At 50.6% G+C, this 19,042-nt stretch overlaps 2 protein-coding genes across 2 annotated transcripts; both read left to right on the plus strand.

The window, feature by feature from the left end:
- The first annotated feature begins 4,131 nt into the window (after positions 1-4,131).
- On the plus strand, positions 4,132-6,634 carry LOC124662733. The gene is made up of 2 exons (XM_047200535.1): positions 4,132-5,146; positions 5,661-6,634. The coding sequence occupies exons 1-2, from the start codon at positions 4,132-4,134 to the stop codon at positions 5,957-5,959; spliced, it is 1,314 nt and encodes a 437-aa protein (XP_047056491.1). The 3' UTR covers positions 5,960-6,634.
- A 1,899-nt stretch (positions 6,635-8,533) lies between these two features.
- On the plus strand, positions 8,534-10,893 carry LOC124667708. Its single transcript, XM_047204966.1, has 2 exons — positions 8,534-8,985; positions 10,534-10,893. The coding sequence occupies exons 1-2, from the start codon at positions 8,589-8,591 to the stop codon at positions 10,812-10,814; spliced, it is 678 nt and encodes a 225-aa protein (XP_047060922.1). The 5' UTR covers positions 8,534-8,588; the 3' UTR covers positions 10,815-10,893.
- Positions 10,894-19,042: the final 8,149 nt, after the last annotated feature.

The following is a 19,042-nucleotide window of genomic DNA, read 5'->3' on the forward strand; positions in this document are numbered from 1 at the left end:
TCACCAATTTTAACAGATAGCATAGGAACACTAGCTTGCTTGGGTTTATTAGGATGTGAAACAATATTAGAAGCATCTTCACAGAAAATAATATGACCATCCTCAACATTTTCAGTCACTAGGTCTTTAACTATGGCAACAGCAGGTTCAATTTTTATTTGTTCTTCAGGTTCTACAGGTTTCTTTTCACTTTTATGAACCGCACTATTTATAACAGAGTACTCTTTCATTTTAGCAGGGAAAGGAGTTTTTTCAATATAAGCTTCAGGAATAACACGATCAGCAGTTTCAACTACAACACACTTATTAATAGATGAATCAATTTTATCTTTATACGGTTCATGATACTTATCAAAATTCTTCTTAGGCAATTCATAATGAGAGGCAAAAGCTTTATAAAGGTTTACGGCAACTTGAGAATCAAGACCATATATAGCACTCATATTACGGAATTTATCAGTATCCATAAAAGCTTCAATGCATTTATAATCATAAATTATACCTGATTCTCTATCCTTGTCGTTCTCCCAACCTTCAGTATTTTCTTGGATTCGATCAAGAAGGTCCCTTTTAAACTCTTCTTTGTTGCGTGTAAATGATCCAGAACAAGAAGTATCCAGCAAAGGTCTTGTCTTGAAAAGAAAGTCTTGCATAGAAATTATCAATAATAATATTACCGGGAAGCTCATGAATGGGGCATTTGAGCATTAAAGACTTCAATCTCCCCCAAGCTTGGGCAATACTCTCTCCATCATGAGGCCAAAAATTATATATGCGATTCCGATCCTTATGAATTTCACTTGGAGGATAGAACTTAGAATAAAACCGGGGTACAATATCATTCCATTCAAGAGAATCCCCATTATCCAGTAATTTATACCAATGCGCCGCTTTACCAGACAGCGATATAGAGAATAGCTTCTTCCTAACTTCATTCATAGCAATACCTGCACACTTGAATAACCCGCATAATTCATGCAAAAACAGTAAATGATCACCTGGGTGGACAGTTCCATCCCCTTCATAGCGGTTATCCATAACATGTTCAATAATTTTCGTAGGTATTTTATATGGTATTACTTCCTCACCTGGCGCCTCATCCACTACCGTTGCAGTAGTAGTAGATTTCCCAAATAGAAAATGAAGAGAAGATCTCTCCATAATGACTTATAGCAGCAGACAGAAATAAAATCAGCACAACAGTAAAGGTTTTCCTTACCAATTCCACTTACCAATAGCGCTTCACTCCCCGGCAACGGCGCTGGAAAATAGTCTTGATGACCCACAAGTATAGGGGGTGTATCGTAGTATCTTCGATAAGTAAGAATGTCGATCCCAATGAGGAGCAGAAGGTGTTGACAAGCGGTTTCGATGAAGGTTTCACTCGTAAATGCTCACGGACAAGTATTCGTGGGGTTTTGATGTGACAGATGAAATAAGTACGAGTAAGTAAAATGCGAGAGAAATAATTGCAGCGAGTGGCCCAATCCTTTTTAGCACAAAGGACAAGCCGGTTTGTTTACTTATAATGACCAAACGTTCTCGAGAACACATGGGATTTTAGTCTAGTGCTTTCGCTACATACGACTAAATAATCTTCATTGTTATGATAAGTGTTGTGTGGGTGAACCTATGCTAATGTACCGCCCTTCCTAGGACTAAATACATACTTGTGATTATACCCCTTGCAAGCATCCGCAACTACAAGAAAGTAATTAAGAATAAATCTAACCACAGCCTTAAACTCGAGATCCCGCGATCCCTCCCGCATCGATATACCAACGGGGGTTTAGGTTTCGTCACTCCGGCAACCCCGCAATTAGCAAACGAATACAAGATGCATTCCCCTAGGCCCATAAATGGTGAAGTGTCATGTAGTCGACGTTCACATGACACCACTAGAAGAATAACACCACAACTTAAATATCACACCATTGAATATTACTCAACCATAGTTCACTACTAACATTTAGACTTCACCCATGTCCTCAAGAACTAAACGAACTACTCACGAGACATCATATGGAACATGATCAGAGGTGATATGATGATGAATAACAATCTGAACATGAACTTGGTTCAATGGTTTCACTCAATAGCATCAACAACAAGTATGAATAGATACCGGGAGAGTTTCCCCTATCAAACAATCAAGATCAAACCCAAATTGCTACGGCGGTGACGAGGTGCTGCGGAGGAGATGGCGATGATGATGGTGGAGATGATGACGATGGTGATGGAGATGATGTCCAGCTCGATGGCGGTGACGATGGCGTCGATTTCCCCCTCCCGGAGGGAATTTCCCCGGCGGATTCCTGCCCGCCGGAGAGCTCTTTTCTCTCGGTGTTCTCCGCCCCGCAGAGGCGGCCGTAACTCTTCGCGAGGTACCCTCTCGTGGCTTAGGTCTTCGGGACGAAGGGTTTGGCGAAGAAAAGGAGGCGAAAGGGGTCGTGGGCCCCTGCACCACATGGCGGCGCGGCCAGTGGCCCGGGCCGCGCCGCCCTAGGGTGTGGGCCCACCCCGGCTCCTCCCGGCTCCTCCTTCCGGCTTCCTTCGTCATCTTGAAAAATAGGATTTTTGGTATAATTTCCTTCCACAGTTGATCTTCCGAAATATTGCGTTCGACGGTGCTTTTTCCAGCAGAATCCCGGCTCCGGCGTTCGATCCTCCAATAATGATGAAACATGCAAAATAGATGAAATAACATAAGTATTGTGTCCCAATATGAAATATATCGATGAATAACAGCAAATTATGATATAAAATAGTGATGCAATTTGGACGTATCACTGGCCACACGAAGATCTCCGTCCAACCGGTGGCTTGCCCATCTCCGGCCAACACTTGATGCAAGGTTCGTTTCATCTTGTCTATATATCGGTGCTAAGGATCCTTCTTCTTCTACCTGTGTTTTTCTGTTCTGAAGTTCGCCGTCCTCCTGGCTGTGATTTTTTTGAAGGGGACATCATCTAGTGTTGTACAGTACAGTCTAGCGCGGCTCTCCCTTCGGTACTATATATATTGTTGTTTGTGTATGCGGTGGCGGTGCTACAACATTTGGTACTATCTCCGAGAGAGTGCATCAACAGGTAAAATACAATTTTATAGGGTGGATATGCGGTGAGAGAACCCATTTTACAAATGTGTTTTTCTAACAGGGTACCGTGCAATCGTGCAACTAGAGCATCAGTTTCAAGAGAGTCAACATAAAAAACCTGCAACAGAGGCAAAAATATATGTAAAACATAATTAAATACATCCAACATACACTTGGTTTGTCAACAACATGTAAAAATTGAGCAAAAAACCACTACTACCAAACACAAATAAGGGCATGCTATGTATATCAACAAGAGAGGGCAACTGGAAGAACTACAGGAACATACCATAAGATATGGCATGCAAGCCTATTTGTCGCTAATCACACCTACATGCATTTGTAATCACCTTCTTTTCATCATACCAAAATCGTACATATTTCATCACACGTGAGTTAATTCAGATAACATAGCTAGTTACCATAATCGTCTATTTCCTCAATCAATAATATTGTGTTATCGAACTACTTAGTTGATATTACATGTAGCCACATGTTAATATCTAGATTACCTATAACTAATCTTAATGGCGTGTGCCCGGTGGCTAGAACCTAAGTAGTAGCCTATGGTTTCAGTAGTGAAGCTGGGATCCGTTGAAATTGAAACAATAATAGGTATCTTAAATAGACTACAAAGCTTATACTCCTTCCGTCCATAAAAAATACTCAAGATTTGCGGAAATCCATTTTGGCCCATAGGTGTAGATGCACCTATTACTGAAAAAACATATTTTAAAATGTCTAAATTTTTTTAAAATAAATTCGGGGTGTACTATCACATATTCTATACCTGCACATAAAGTGTCACGAAAAAATATTATTTTCTATGGAAGACAATTTCTGGTGTTCCAAAAAAGTTTTTAGAAGATATTTATTTGTCTTTTTTACATAGACAACATAAAGCGGAGGTAGTTCTATTATTTTTGACACGAACGACATCTCGGCTCTCTGCGTCCGAAGGAAGCAACCGACTGGACGGCCGCTCTCCGGTGTAAACCCTCGGTCGCACCGCCGCGCGCAGAACCCCACCGTCCATGGCGCCGGCGGGGGAGGCGACGGAGGAGGAGGCCTGGGCGCAGGTGGACATGAGCGCCATGAGGAGGAGTTTGTTGAGCCTCATCCACCGCTACTACCTCGAGGCCATCTCGCGGCTGCCGGCGGCCGACCTCCGGGCCACCCTCGCGCGCGGCCTCCTCGTCGCTGGCCACTGCTACGGGGCCCTCCACCCCGTCCACAACATCCTCCTCAACTCCATCTGGTACGCCGCCGCCTTCCCCCTCCGCGACGCCGACCGGATCGATGCCGGCATGATCAGCAACGACGGCGTCGTCCGCGCGTGCCACCGCTCTCTCGACGGGCTGGTGGCTTCCCTCCGCCTCTTCTGCCCCCACCTCTCCACCGGCGACGCGCTGTGGAACCTGATGTCCGCCGACGCCGATCTGTCCGCCGCCGTCGCCCTGGCGAACCGGACCAGCAGATCCAGCGCACAGACGGCGATGCGGCCCCAGGCCCATGGCGCCTTCCAGGCGGCCGCCATGGCAGCGCGCCACCCCAACCCGGCCGCCTTTGGGCTGTTCTCGTCGTCGGTGTTGCCCACTGTGAAACGAGACATTGTCCTGTTTCTGCGCACGACACACATGCTTTCACCTATGGACATCGAGCGCCTTACCAAATCACTGGTTCCTGACTTGCCAAACGATCTTCTGCAGCCTCGCTTAATGGTCAGCCCAGGAGTTCTTGATGTAATCACATCCCACAGGAAACTGTTCAAGGACACACAAGAGGCAGTGCTCAAAGTCGTGACAGTGGCATTGCGCAAGTACACACTACAATCCGGGGAACAGTTCGTTCTTCATTCAGTGTGTGGTGTGAATTTGCTGGAGAAAGAGAGATTGGATAACTGCTACCACATCAATTTCTTTGCGCATCGTCAGGAATCTGGTTCTGTGTTAGGTGCCCCTCTCCTCTTCTTCACGGAGGCACTTGTTCCAGCTTTGGATGACAGCAGTATCCGCTTGTGTGTGGTTGTTGATCCGTTAACAGAAATAGGTATTTTCTCAAGTCCAGTTTCTGACATCAAAATTTCCATGGCTTAAATACATCCATGGTCTGTTTGGCTTAGTAGCCACCATGCACTACAAACAGCTGGAGATCGTGGAAATCCTCCCTACTGTGAGCATTCTAAACAGATTCTTTTTCTGTGCTTGTTACACTGCTTATGTGTTTGTAATGAGTTTTAACTGCTTTGCTTATAGTTATGCAGGGACGACTTCTAGCATTGCTTAAATACAATTTCTTTTGTTACGTGCTTATTAACACTGTTACTTAAAATAAGTCCTGCTTATTCCACTATCTACAAAGGCACTTGCTGGGAATTGTCTCATTGTGCACATCCAGAATATGCCTTTTTTTCGGGAATATCTGATTATGTTGTTTGCTTGGTGTGATTTGTTCTTATCATGTGTGTTTGAAATACTGACCTTATTTTGTAGATTTTTTTAGCAAGGTTTGTTGAGCAATCTTTACTCACCTTATTTTGCAATGCTGCCTTTTGTAAATATAGGGAGTTGCTTTGCTTGTGAGACTAACAAAAAGAAGATTGTGCACCCCACCTATGATGAATACCTTGGTGGCCGGGACTTTCAAGTGGACTCTGTTGACAGTGGAGGTGATTTTCCAAATCCATTGGATGTCGACTACATCTTTTTTGATGCTGAGAGAGACGGTGTTTTTGCAAATCACTTGGATGGTATAGTTAGTTGTGATACGGGTGGTTCTACAGATGTTTTGGGGACTGCAAGGCCATGCTCTGATGTTGATTTAGGTATCCTGACAGGAAGGTTTGATGATGCAAGTCTGTAGGAAAACAAGCTATTGATTAGGTCATTAGGGAGCAGAGCTAAGATGATATATGGCAAGAAGACCTCTCGGTTATGTTTTAAATGATGACACAACCCCGCCATTCTCCAAAAAGTACTGTAGATGTTATGTGTATCCTGTTAACCTGCTGTTTTGCGTAAGTGTTTCGTCCATGTTCTACTGGGCTATCTCTACCCACTTATGATCGAAGAGCTTGCTGCGAGCCTTTTCCTATAGAGATGGTCTCTGTCTTTGGAATTATGCTTTTAATATATCTTTATCCTTGTTGCCTGTGGATTTTTATTGATCACCCATGCTAAGCTGATAATACGTTCTGTACTTTTGATACACATCTGTAGTTTGCATTCCGCATTCTTCCGGGCACTACGGTACAATTACAAGTATCTTGTAACTAGCAAAATCCAGGTAACCACGTTGATTCGGGAGGTGCTGAAGCTTTAAAGCTGCATTCTCTAGTTTCTAGTGGATTCCTTGTAGCCATGCTGATTTGGGAGGTTCTTAAGCTTTATTCTCTAGTTTCTAGTGGATTCCTTGTAAAACTATGAGCCTTACCATATCGATTTCATGGAGTGGCCAAGGAATCCTTCTTTTGCCAGAGAAGCTCCTGTGATTTTCTTTGTTGAAGCTTATGGTCTGCCTAGCTCTGACTTTTGTGAAGAGGCCATCACCTTTTTACTAAAATTAAGTGCTATTCATAAATCTGATCATCTAATGGTTGAGTTCAGAGGAGAACTGTCAGTTCAGGCCATTGTTGAGTTCATCGCTCTCTGGAATTCCATACGGAACATGCCGTCGCTTACGGTGGAAGAGGATTCATTCTCTTGGCGGCTTACTGCGAATGGGGAATATTCGTTGGCTTCTGCCTCTATGGCCGTCTTCAAGAGTGGTTCCACGGATGTTTTGGGGACTGCAAGAGCATGTTCTGATGTTGATTTTTATGTCTCAACAGGAAGTTGTGATGATGCAAGATGCAAGTCTGTAGGAAAATAAGCTATATACTATTAGGGAAGCACAGTTAAGACGATGTCAAGACTCAAGACTGCTGTTTTGCAGAAGTGTTCCGTTCATGTTCTACTGGGATATCTACCCACCGTGTAGAAGTGATACTCCCTCCGGTGACTCTAATATGGATGTATCTAGACATATTTTTGTTCTAGATACATTCATATTGAAGCCAATTAATATGAATCGGAGGGAGTAGTGCAATTAGTTTGCCTCCTTTTGATAGAATTTAGTTAGACCATTTCGGGTAAGTACATGAGGTACTTGATATAATCATTAATGATTGTGAATTGTATTCAACAATGTAAATGTTATTTTACCTTGTGTTGGGAAATTTTTCTCTTACTTTTATAATTTGAGCACTTAATTTAGCACAATTATGGGTTTGCGTAGATAAAAGACACAAATATTAGATGGCTTTGTGGTACCATGAAGTACTTATATGGCCCTGATAATGGCTGAATAATCCTTATATATCTTGTTGAATGTGTATAAGAAATTTAAGTGACTCATTTATAATATCAGGTGAGTAAAAAAATATATTTTCTTGTGGCACATGCCGTGCACATGATAATTATAAATTGTGTAACAAGTTGTGACCAACAGAACTGTCAGTAAATTTTCGCATCATCCCTATTCTGAACTGAGCAAGTTGATCATGCCAAATCTCCAATTTATCAAGATTCAAAATTTTAGTTTGTACACAACAAAATTTTGTTTGGATGAATAGGTGCACTACGTAATGGTATCAAGCAGCTTATGCCAAATGACAAACACCTGGATTATATGGTTTCAATGACCTCTTTATGAAAAAATGGTGGCAGATAATTAAAAGCTCTTAATGTGTGATGGTTTTTAAAGTACCCAAGCAGTGCCCTAGAGCGTAAAAAAAATGCTGAAAACCTCGTTCCTCCGCAATCAGAAAAAAGAATGTCTGTCCGGCGCAACCGCCGACGCCGGCGGCGCGCTAAGGCGGAGGCTCTGTCGAACCTCAGGGAAGAAGAGGAGGAGCCGCGGAGGAAGATCGTAGCAGATATCCGCGCTCTGCGGTGGAGCCTGCTGCGCCAGATCCGCGGCTACTACCTCGACGCCATCTCCCGCCTGCCCACCGCCGACCTCAATACCACCCTAGCGCGCGGCCTCCTCATCGCCGGCCACTGCTACGGCGCTCTCCACCCCGTCCACAACATCCTCCTCAACGCCGTCTGGTACTCCGCCGCGTTTCCCCTCCGCCCCGGCGACCGGATCGACGTCGCCGTCATCAACGACACTGCCATCACCCGCATCGTTCAGCGCTCCCTCGATGGATTGGTCGCCCTCCTGCGCCATCACTGCCCCGGCCTCTCCCACGACGACGCCCTTTGGCACCTCAGCCTCTCCGGCGCCGACCTCCGCGCCGCCGTTGCATCCGCGCGCGGGGCTGCACCTTCCGTGCTCCCTCCCACGGAACCGGAGGCCGTTCAGGCGGCTGCCACGGCGGCGCGGCATCCGAAACCCGCCGCCCTCGCGCTCTTCGCTTCTTCAGTGATGCCCTCTGGAACGTGACGCCGTCTCGCTGCTCAACAACAAGCGCAGGCTTTCCTCAGCTGACATTCTGCGCCTCTCCACTATGCTGCTGCCTTCACCAATACCCGATGAGCTGCCGCATCCTCCTCTCCAGGAGCGGTGCAAGGAGGCCTTCCAAATCATCGCTAGAAGAAGAAATGTTCTTATAAGATGGTACAGAAGATGGGTTGAAATGGCCGACGCAGCATTATCTAAGTATGCCAAGCAAACTGCGGCAGATTACCAGCTTCATATCATCCATGGCCTAGGAACCATGAAGGATGAATTTAATGTGGACAAATCTTTCCATATCAACTTCATGGCGTGGCCAATGGATCCTTCTTCCGCCAGAGAAGCCCCCGTGTTTTTCTTTGCTGAAGCTCTTCGCCCGTCTGGCTCGCACTTTTGTGAAGAGGATATCACCTTGTGCTGTACAGTACAACCTTCATCAAGTGAAGTTGGTATGCTCTCGCTTAGCACCTTTCAGTACTGAAATTAAGTGCTATCTGATCATCTCATGGTTCGGCTTGTGTTATACAAAACAAAATTTATGATTAGTCTCTCATTTTAATTGTTAGGTTGTCTATTAACCTTAGCGCTGAAAGGGGTGCCTGCCCCTCCTGATGTCTGTTTTATTTGAACTTTCAGATGAACTGCCTCTGGCCTGACATGCAGCATGTTGACATGTTTGCAACTTTTAGATTTTCTGAACTCCTTAGATAAAAATCTTTCTGATCTTGCTTCTACAAAATGCAGATTGCTGCCATTCTTGTCTGACTAAACACTATATAATTGATCATCCGGATAATTCCGAGAACTTCGGTGGCGGGCAGTACTTCAAGATGGATGGAACCAGCAAAGAGTGGGATTACCCAGCCACACTTGACATTGACTTCAGGTGTTTCGATCCTTTCAGAGATGTTGATCTCGTGGAGTACTTGGATCAAGACTACGCCCGTTACATATCCTCTTCACCCTGGCATTGTCGTCATAAAAATGAGGGGGATGTCTTGGGTTATTGCAGCAGAATTATGTGAAATGTGATGGTTGTAGTTTCACTATTGCTCTTAAATCGCTTTGCATCTTTCAGTGAAATAAATTGCTATCTGATCATCTCATGGTTGGCCTTGTGTTGTACAAAATAAAACTTACGACTACCCCCTTATTCTTTTTGTTAAGTTCTATGATTGGTTCATTGGGGAGTTTGACTGCATGGGTTTACATCAACACATGATATTATAATGTCTATTATCCTTAAATGAAGATTGCTGCGGTGCCTGTCCCTCCTGCTGGTGGTTTTCATTTAAACTTTCGGATCTCCTGCCTCTGGCCTGACATCCAGCATGTTGACATGTTTGCAACTTTTTTAATTTCCTATATTCCTTAGATGAATCATCTTTCTGATCTTGCTTCTACAAAATGCAGGTTGCTGCTATTCTTGTCTGACTAAACACTACTCCATCCATTCCATATTCTTTCCGCATATTCAGATGATCTATTCACAAAATATGTCTAGATACATTGCGACAAGAATTATGGAATGGAGTGAGTATATAATTGATCATCTGGATAAGTCCGAGAACTTCGGTGGCGGGCAGTACTTCAGGATGGATGGAACCAGCAAAGACTGGGATTGCCCAGCCACACTTGATGTTGACTACAGGTGTTTCGATACGGACAGGGATGCTGATCTCGTGGAGTACTTGAATCAAGATTATGCCCGTTACATATCCTCTTCAGCCTGGCATAGTCCAATCGCTTAGCACCTTTCAGTACTGAACTTAAGTGTTATCTGATCATCTCATGGTTCGCCTTGTGTTATACTTCACAAAATTTATGACTAGTCTCTCATTTTAATTGTTAGGTTGTCTATTAACCTTAGCGCTGAAAGGGGTGCCTGCCCCTCATGATGTCTGTTTTATTTGAACTTTCAGATGAACTGCCTCTGGCCTGACATGCAGCATGTTGACATGTTTGCAACTTTTAGATCTTGCTTCTACAAAATGCAGATTGCTGCCATTCTTGTCTGACTAAACACTATATAATTGATCATCCGGATAATTCTGAGAACTTCGGTGGCGGGCAGTACTTCAAGATGGATGGAACCAGCAAAGATTGGGATTGCCCAGCCACACTTGATGTTGACTACAGGTGTTTCGATCCTGACAGAGATGTTGATCTCGTGGAGTACTTGGATCAAGATTACGCCCATTACATATCCTCTTCACCCTGGCATTGCCGTCATAAAAATGAGGGGGATGTCTCGGGTTATTGCAGCGGAATTATGTGAAATGTGATGGTTGTAGTTTCACTAGTGCTCTTCAATCGCTTTGCACCTTTCAATGAAATTAATTGCTATCTGACCATCTCATGGTTGGCCTTGTATTGTACAAAATAGAACTTACCATTACCCCCTTATTCTTATTGTTAAGTTCTATGATTGGTTCATTGGGGAGTTTGGCTGCATGGGTTTTATTAACACATGGTATGAAAACGTCTATTATCCTTACCGCCAAGAGCGATGTCTGTCCCTCCTTCTGGTGGTTTCATTTAAACTTTCCGGTCACCTGCCTCTGGCCTGACATCCAGCATGTTGACATGTTTTCAACTTTTTTTTTATTTCGTATATTCCTTAGATGAATCATCTTTCTGTTCTTACTTTTACAAAATGCAGATTGCTGATATTCTTGTCTGACTAAACACTACTCCATCTATTCCATAATTCTTGTCGCATATTCGGATGTCTAGATATATCCAAATTTGCAACAAAAATTATGGAGCGGAGTGAGTATATAATTAATCACCCGGATCCGAGAACTTGGTGGCGGGCAGTACTTCAAGATGGATGGAACCAGCAAAGACTGGGATTTCCCAGCCACACTTGATGTTGACTACAGGTGCTTCGATCTGGACATGGATGTTGATCTCGTAAGATTATGCCTGATACATATCCCCTTCAGACTGGCATAGTCCTCATAAGAATGTGGGCAGTGTCTCGGAGTAGCAGAATTATGTGAAATGTGATGGTTGTGCCAAGAAAAATAAATCCTCTTTGGCTTTTTATTCAGTACAATCTCAACATCAAAGACTTAACGGTGAGAAAAAATTCCTTGCTCAAAGCAGTACCGTTTGCTGTGCTGTGAGCTCACAAATAAAACAATGGTCTGTCTTTTCTCCACGTGACTTCAGCCAAACCTTTTGGTGGAAGCTCAATCATGAATTGAACCTAAATCTTCGCATAATGGATATGCTCACTGATGCTCATAATAGGCATCAAAGTCAATCCTTCAAGGAGATGATTATATTGGGCAGCTGGAGTCCGTGGGATCATATAAATACTATCATTTTTTTTACTTGAAATAGTATCATCTTTGATAGAGATCAGAAGGACATTACTCATTGTTTCAGAGTCATCAGGGCTTACTCTGATGTAATCAGGCACAGGTCTAAGCTTTGTCATCAGGAGTAGTATTTTCTGTTGCCCATTGTGTACACAATCATTCTTAAATAGCTCCCTTTTATTGATGAGAATGGTACAGTAGGGGTCCATACTGTGAATGCTGAAAAAATAGTTGGGGAATATTTCTTCGTCCTGCCATTAGCTGCTCGGTGTCTATCACTGTATTGCATTAAGTATTTTGCAAAATCATCAGTTTTCAGCGATCTGAGCGTTCAATTCTTTGCTCGACAAAGGAACCATAAAACTGTTTACACAGATTTCTTTCACCACCTTTACATATATGATTGGAAAATAAGCACCGGTTTCCTTATTTAGGAATTATGGTTGCATAGGATTGAAATTCTGAATACATAAGACCAATCGTATGAGCCTGTGAGGATCTAAAAAGGAAAATAAGATCGATATAATGGTATTGTATCAACTGTCAAACAACGAAACAAGGTAGAACCGCGCTCACTCCCCCCCGATCCCTCTCTCTCCACCTCTCCTCTTCTGCCTGTTGACCGAGGAAAACCGGGCCGAACCCGACCCTTCTCCGGTGACTCTGCCGGCCGGAGATGGGGAGGGGGACGCGCCGGAGTAGATATTAGGTGTAGATCTAGGGTTCTCGGCAAGATGCTGTGGTTTTGGAGTAGTGTCCAGCTCTTATGGGCGAGATCTGGTGCGAGCGGTGGTGGCGGCGGCGCGGCAAAGAGCTCCGGCGGTTGGAGACGGTGGCGCTCCGTTCCCTCCCAGAAATCTCCATCAATAAGCCCCTGGTTTGTTCCTTTCCTCTGCTATGCACAACCTCTCCTTCTGCTCTTCTCCCGCCGGCCGACCGAGGTGGTGAGGGGTGGGGAAGAACTGGCTCGGGCGGTTGTGCTTCAGAGGGGAACAAGGGCCTCCACCCCCTGGTGATTCGGTGCAGCACCGGTGGGCGGCCGAAGAGTGGACGCGCCAAGCCCCCCCCCCCCCCCGAGGTGGGGGTGGATCTCGTCTGTTCTTCCTGCCGAGGCCCGCGGAAATAAGCACCTTTGGTTGCAGCGCTGCGTCCTCGACGTCCTCAACATCAACCTGGCCGACCGTGGCGGCGAGGAGGAAGATGAAGACGGCGACGATGGTGTTGGCTTCTGTAGCCAATATGTCCGGGATTTCCGAAACTTGGAAGCAACATCGGCGAGCTTCTCGTTGACGGCTTAGTGTCGTCTGTTAAAGCCGGTGAGCTCCGGCACCCTTTTAACCTCCATCGGATGCCTTCTTCAAGGTCAGCGGCCGCGCCCAACGTCGGTACTGAAGCAAGTGGTTTCGTCCCCGCGGTGGTGCTCAACGGCGGTGCAGCTGATTTCTGGCTCGGCAGAGGAGATAGGGAGGGACCTGATTGCTTTTCAGATCTTTCAGAGAGGTCTTCTCCACATAAACTGGGGACCTATGTATCATTTTCTCAATTTTATGAGGTCTTCTGTAATATTGTACACCTCCACTGTTTGTGTTTTAATATAAGCTTCCAGGCCCTTCGGAGCTCTCCTTGTTAAAAAAAAAACAACGAAACAAGGAAGAGATAGGCTCTTATACACCCGAGGACATGTCGTACTGCCAAGGTTACGATGGAGGCAGTGAGTTGAATGGGTTTAGAAGCTTTTATGTTTCAAGAATGTGCTTGTCCTTACGGATAAAATGTTCATTGGTTAGCCCACCAAAACTAATCAGACAGCCTGTTGCGGCATCAAGCATTCGGTTTAAAATTGAAATATTCAAAAAAGTGGGCTTGAAAGTTTCAAGTCATGGGCGACTGCTTTGCGATGGGAGGAAAGGCGTTGCCTTGAGCGCTGCCGCCGCCGCCGGAGTTAGCTCCCGCCGCCGCCGTGTCCTGCTCGCGATGACGCCGGAGCGCTCAGGGGAGTCCCCGCAGGCGGCGGAGATGCCTGAATGCATCCGGGGTCGGCGCTGGGCGGACGTGGGGGATGAGGCGGACGCCGAGGAGGCCGCGGAAGCCGCCCGCGTGGAGGCCATCGCGCGCTGCACGCCGCCGGGGGTGGCGACGCTTGGAGACTATCTCGCCGTCGCGCGTCGTGGTCGTCCTCGCCGTTCGCCTCCCCAGGCTCGACGTCCGGTGGGACGGGGGCGCTGCCAGCCGCCGGTGGGTCGGGCTTCGCCGGCGCGGCGCGTGCCCTCGACCTCGTCCGGGGCGGAGCCGCCCCCTATCTCCTCGCCGTCGGCGGCGTCCTTCGGTGACCCCAGCTCGGTGGGCGGAGCGCCTGTGGTCGGGAACGGGGCGGCGCAGGGGCCCCCGCGGCGTTCGCCGCCGCCACCCCCTCGGGTCGCGTCGGGAGCGACGGGCGCCACTCCCCGTCGTGATGGGCCGTCGTGGCGTGGGCCGTCTGGGCCTTCTGGGCCGTTGCCGGCCTGGAGGCGCCTGGAGGCTCGCGAGGGTGGGCCTGCTGGGCCCGTCGGGCCCGCCCGGCCCCCTCACTTGCCACGCTGGCTCTGGATCCGTCGGGGCGGGCGGGATCTAACCCTAGCCAGCGCTGCACGACCCGACCAGATCCGCCGCCACGCCGCCAGCGCCCGATCCATCCGAGTCCACCCACCCCCGCCGCCGTTCTCGTCCTCGTTCGTCGACATGGTGCTCAAGCGCCCTCGCGCCGCCTCCCCCAGCCGCTCGCCGCCGGACCAGCACCATCGGCGGGTGCGGGTCGCATCCCCACCGCCGCCTCCGCCGGCCCCGTACCGGCCCCCGGCCCGCCGGTCCCCGTCGCGCCGCGGCACCTCCCCACGGCGCTCGCCCCCGCCTCGCCGTGGCTCTCCCCTGCGCCGCTCCTCTCCGCGCCGGAGCTCTCCCCGCCATCCCTCCCCGCGCCGACAGGCGGAGCGGCTGCCTGCCTCGGGTTCGACCAGGGGCAGCGGCCGGGACGAACCGCGCGGCCCCCTGGGTCGTGGAGAAGACCTGGGGCAGCTCGCCCCGCGCCGGAGGTCGCCGGCTCATCGCGTGCCTTCTCCCGGGGGTGCACGCAGGTAGGCTGCGCTGCGGGAGGAATTGGCGTCGCGCGGCCAGCACTCCTCGCGGGACAGATACGAGGCGCCGAGGCATGCCGAGCGGGGTCGTTCGCCGTCCCGCGACCGCCGTTCGCCGCTGCGCCGCGAGGAGCAGGTGCCGCATGCCGCTGCCCCTACCGCGGCGAAGAAGAAGAGGAAGTCGAAGAAGAAGCGAGCCGGCCCAGGTGGTACTGCGGGTGGGGCTGTGGGTGGGAGCCAGGTTGGGCACCCGCCTATGGCACCTCCGCGGGGACAGGCTTTCGACGGCCGTGCCGACACCCGAGTTGGCGGTGTCGGCGTCGCCGGAGAAATCCCCCACCTCCAACATCTGCTTCAACCGTGGCGAGATGGGGCACTTCCGCTCCGATTGCACGATGCCGACGCAAGTGCCTCTTCCGCGGTGACCCCTCTCACCTAGCCGCGGCTTGCAAGGAGAGGTTCAACAGCCGAAGGCGGCGGGAGGTCATCGAATACCTGGGACACGGGCTTGACAGTGGCTTCTACTACATCGACCTGGCGGGGTCGGAGCTCAGTACCCCCCAGCACCTTGCTACCATCACCGTGCTGCCGAAGCAGGACCCCCGCTACGGCTTGAGGTGACAGCCGACACGATCCGCGCCGAGCTCGCTCGCTTGGAGTCGACTTGTGTGTGGAACGTGAGGGCGATCTCTCCCACCGAGTTCGCAGTGGCGTTCCCCTCGGCTGAGCTCCTCCGTGCCCTCTCCCCGGAGCGAGACGACCATCCCGCCGATCAACAACATCCGCGTTTCTCGTCCGAGCCCGTCCTGTGTGGATCCCATCACTGTGGCTACTTTGGCTGAGGTTTGGGTTCGGGTCCACGGCATTCCTGAGGAGGCCAGGAGTGAGCATATCATAGAGCTCGTCTCCCAGCCAATTGGCAAGCTTGTCACTGTGGACCCTCTCTCTCTCCCAGGCGACGGGCCAGTGCGCATGCTGATCCTCAACCCGGACCCCGCGAAGCTCACCTGCACTCTTCCCCTCTTCTTCTTTGGGAAGAGTGGCCGGACCGTGACGGTCGAGGTGGAGGGAGACGAGGCCCAGGCGGGGTCCCCATCACCTCCTCCTGACCCTTCTCGGCTCACACCGAGACGATGATGGCGAGAATGATGATGATTCTTCCGATGGAGACTCGGAGGACGACTTGGGTGGCGACGGCGAGGAGTCCCCACTGCGACAGTCTCCTGGTGCGGGGGCCGGGGCCTCCGACGCTCTGGACGCTAGACCTGGGGCGCAGTCGACACAGCCCGAGTCGACGCAGTCTCACAGGAGCGCGCCGGCCAAGCTGGGGGCGACCATCTCCCGCGCTCCCCCAGCCGTCACCGGGGAGTCCTACGGCCTGTCCATCATGGAGTACGGGTCCAACTCCCCCCAGGAGACGTCGTCGGCAAGTGTGGGGTTGGACGTGTGCCCCCCGCAGTCGCCGAGGTCGCCAGGGCTGGTCTGCTACACGTGCTCCCCGGGCTCTACTCCCACCTCGCCCCGGGCCCCGCGACCCCGGGTCCTTCAGGCCCCGGAGCCGGCCTCGGTCTTCCCCGACACTCCCGTGGCTGGTGCCAAGGTGAGGGCCCCGCGTCGCCAGCGGCAGTCCACACAGCCGTCCCGTCACAGCGCTAGGTTGGCTCGGTCTCGCTCCGGGACTGAGGCGATGGAGCCGACGGTTGCAGAGCAGGCGGAGAGGCGGGCTGCGGCCCGCAACCTTGACTCAGGTACTTGTCCCACCCCTCGCTCCGCTCCCTCCGTCCCCCTCTCCCCTCGGGTTCTCGGTTTTCGTTCTTGCTACGGCTTCGCTCGACCACTTGGGTCGGTGGCGCTCGGATTGTGGTGTGATTTTCGGGGGCGAACGCGGTCCGCGGGTCGAACAGCTCGGCGGCAATTCAGGCCAAGGAGGTCTACGATGGCGTGCTCGCAGCCTCTCGAGCTCGGTTGGAGCGCGAGAGGGCGACTCGCCGCCTCCCCGACCGACCCCGTGCGGGTGGCACTGGGTCCGGTCCGCAGCCTACCATTGGGTCTAACCCTTTGGATAGCTTCGACGTGGCCCCCGGCTTGGGGGGCCGCGAGGGAGACCTCCTCGACCACCGTCCGGTCCCTCGACACGTGGTAGGGCTCGATCGGTTCCCAATAGGGGAACCCCCAATCCGATGCGATCCGATGAGTAATCCCTTCTTCTCACTCATTTGGAACATCAGGGGGTTCGAGGCCCCGGGCCGCAAACAACAGCTGAAGGAATACATTAGGCGCGAGCACGTGGACATTGTGGGACTCCAAGAGACGATTAAGGAGTCCTTCCTCCTCCACGAGTTGGAGGGCCTTAGTAGAGACAAGTTTGCCCGGCATTGGCGCCCGGCCTCGGCCACTCGGCGGCATCCTCCTAGGCGTAAAGGAGGATACCTTCGAGGTTGAGGATATGGAGCATGGCGAGTTCTTCGTGAGCATGGCCGTTACCCATAAACGATCTAACCTTAGCTGGGAGGTTATTATCGTTTATGGGCCGGCGGACCATTCGAGGTCTCAGTCCTTCTTAGAGGAGCTGCGGGGTAAGATCGACCGGTGCACCACTCCTGTGGTGGTGGCCGGCGATTTTAACTTGTTACGCTCCCCGGAGGACAAGAGCTCGAGTCGCGTGGACATCCCTAGGATGAGGATGTTCAACGACTGCCTTGCGGATCTCGCCCTTAGAGAGATCACTAGAGTGGGAGCTCGGTTCACGTGGTGCAACAACCGCATTGACCCGGTCCGCAGTGTGCTGGACCGGGTCTTTGTGTCGGCTGAATGGGAAATGGAATTCCCATTATGCACCCTCGTGGCGGCTACCGGGATCGGGTCCGATCATTCCCCACTCCTTCGTGCTCGGGGGCTCTACCCCCCGAGGCTAAACCGATTCCACTTTGAAGACTTCGGCTGCGTCAGCCCGGGGTTTGTGGAGGCGGTTGGCTACAAGTGGGAGCGGGCCGCGGAGTCCCCTCCGCGGGTCTTCAACGCAGCTTGATGTCCGGCATCACCGCACGAAGCTTGCCCGCCGGTTTATGAGAGGCCGGGGGCGAACCTCGGGGTGGAGGTACGCCAGAAGAAGGACCTCCTCCTTCGCCAGATCCAGGAGCTAGATCGCGCCGCGGACGAGGAGGGCTTAGCCGCTGAGGAGTGGCTTCAGCGCTTCGCCCTGGAACACTCGCTCATGGAGATCTACCGGGGGGAAGAGGTTTTCTGGCGACAACGGAGTCGCCAGAATTGGCTCCTCCAGGGGGATGCGAACACTGCTTACTTCCATGCGATCGCCAATGGCCGTCGCCGGAAGTGTTCCATCCCCTGTCTTTGGGATGGTGACCTCCTGTTGGAGGAGGCCGGGGAGATCACCACCCATATTTATTCCTTCTATAAAGGCCTCTTCGCGGCAGGCCCCAGGACCGGGGTTGCCCTCGCGGCGGATCTATGGCCAGCTAGGGCCTGGGCCTCAGACGAGGAGAATGCCGCCCTCACCCTTCCGTTCCTCCCAACGGAAGTCCGGGGCGCGCTTGAGGGCATGAAGCCTAGCTCGGCCCCTGGCCCTGATGGTCTCCCGGTTGTTTTCTTCCAGAAATTCTGGGCGAAACTCCAGGAGACTATCATGCCAATGTTTCAAGAGTTCTACGTGGGAACTCTTGACATGGGGCGGCTGAACTACGGTGTTATTACCCTGATCCCCAAGGTTGTGGGGGCCACGGATATACGCCAGTTTAGGCCTATTACGGTCATCAACGTAATCCAGCGATTGTTCTCCAAGGTGTGTGCGGTAAGGTTGGCCCCGGTTATGGAGCGGATTACGCACCAATACCAGTTTGCCTTCCTTAAGGGCCGCCACATCCATGATGGGATTCTAGCTCTGCACGAGATTGTGCACGAGGTTAGGAGTCGACACCAGAGGGGTGTCTTCCTAAAACTAGATTTCCAGAAAGCGTACGATCGTTTGGATTGGTCCTTCCTCCGGCAGGTCCTCCAGAGGAGAGGCGTTGATGACCGTATGATTGGCTGGATTATGCAGACAGTGATGA

The sequence above is a fragment of the Lolium rigidum genome, chromosome 6 (assembly GCF_022539505.1).
Source record: "Lolium rigidum isolate FL_2022 chromosome 6, APGP_CSIRO_Lrig_0.1, whole genome shotgun sequence".
NCBI classification, from domain to species: Eukaryota; Viridiplantae; Streptophyta; class Magnoliopsida; order Poales; family Poaceae; genus Lolium; species Lolium rigidum.

Excerpts from the sequence above, each read along its gene's own strand:
- LOC124667708 (XM_047204966.1), top strand. The coding sequence starts at position 8,589 with ATGCTGCTGCCTTCACCAATACCCGATGAGCTGCCGCATCCTCCTCTC. Across the intron at positions 8,986-10,533 it reads ACCTTCATCAAGTGAAGTTG|ATTGCTGCCATTCTTGTCTG; the intron begins GTATGCTCTCGC and ends TACAAAATGCAG.
- LOC124662733 (XM_047200535.1), top strand. The coding sequence starts at position 4,132 with ATGGCGCCGGCGGGGGAGGCGACGGAGGAGGAGGCCTGGGCGCAGGTG. Across the intron at positions 5,147-5,660 it reads TGATCCGTTAACAGAAATAG|GGAGTTGCTTTGCTTGTGAG; the intron begins GTATTTTCTCAA and ends TTGTAAATATAG.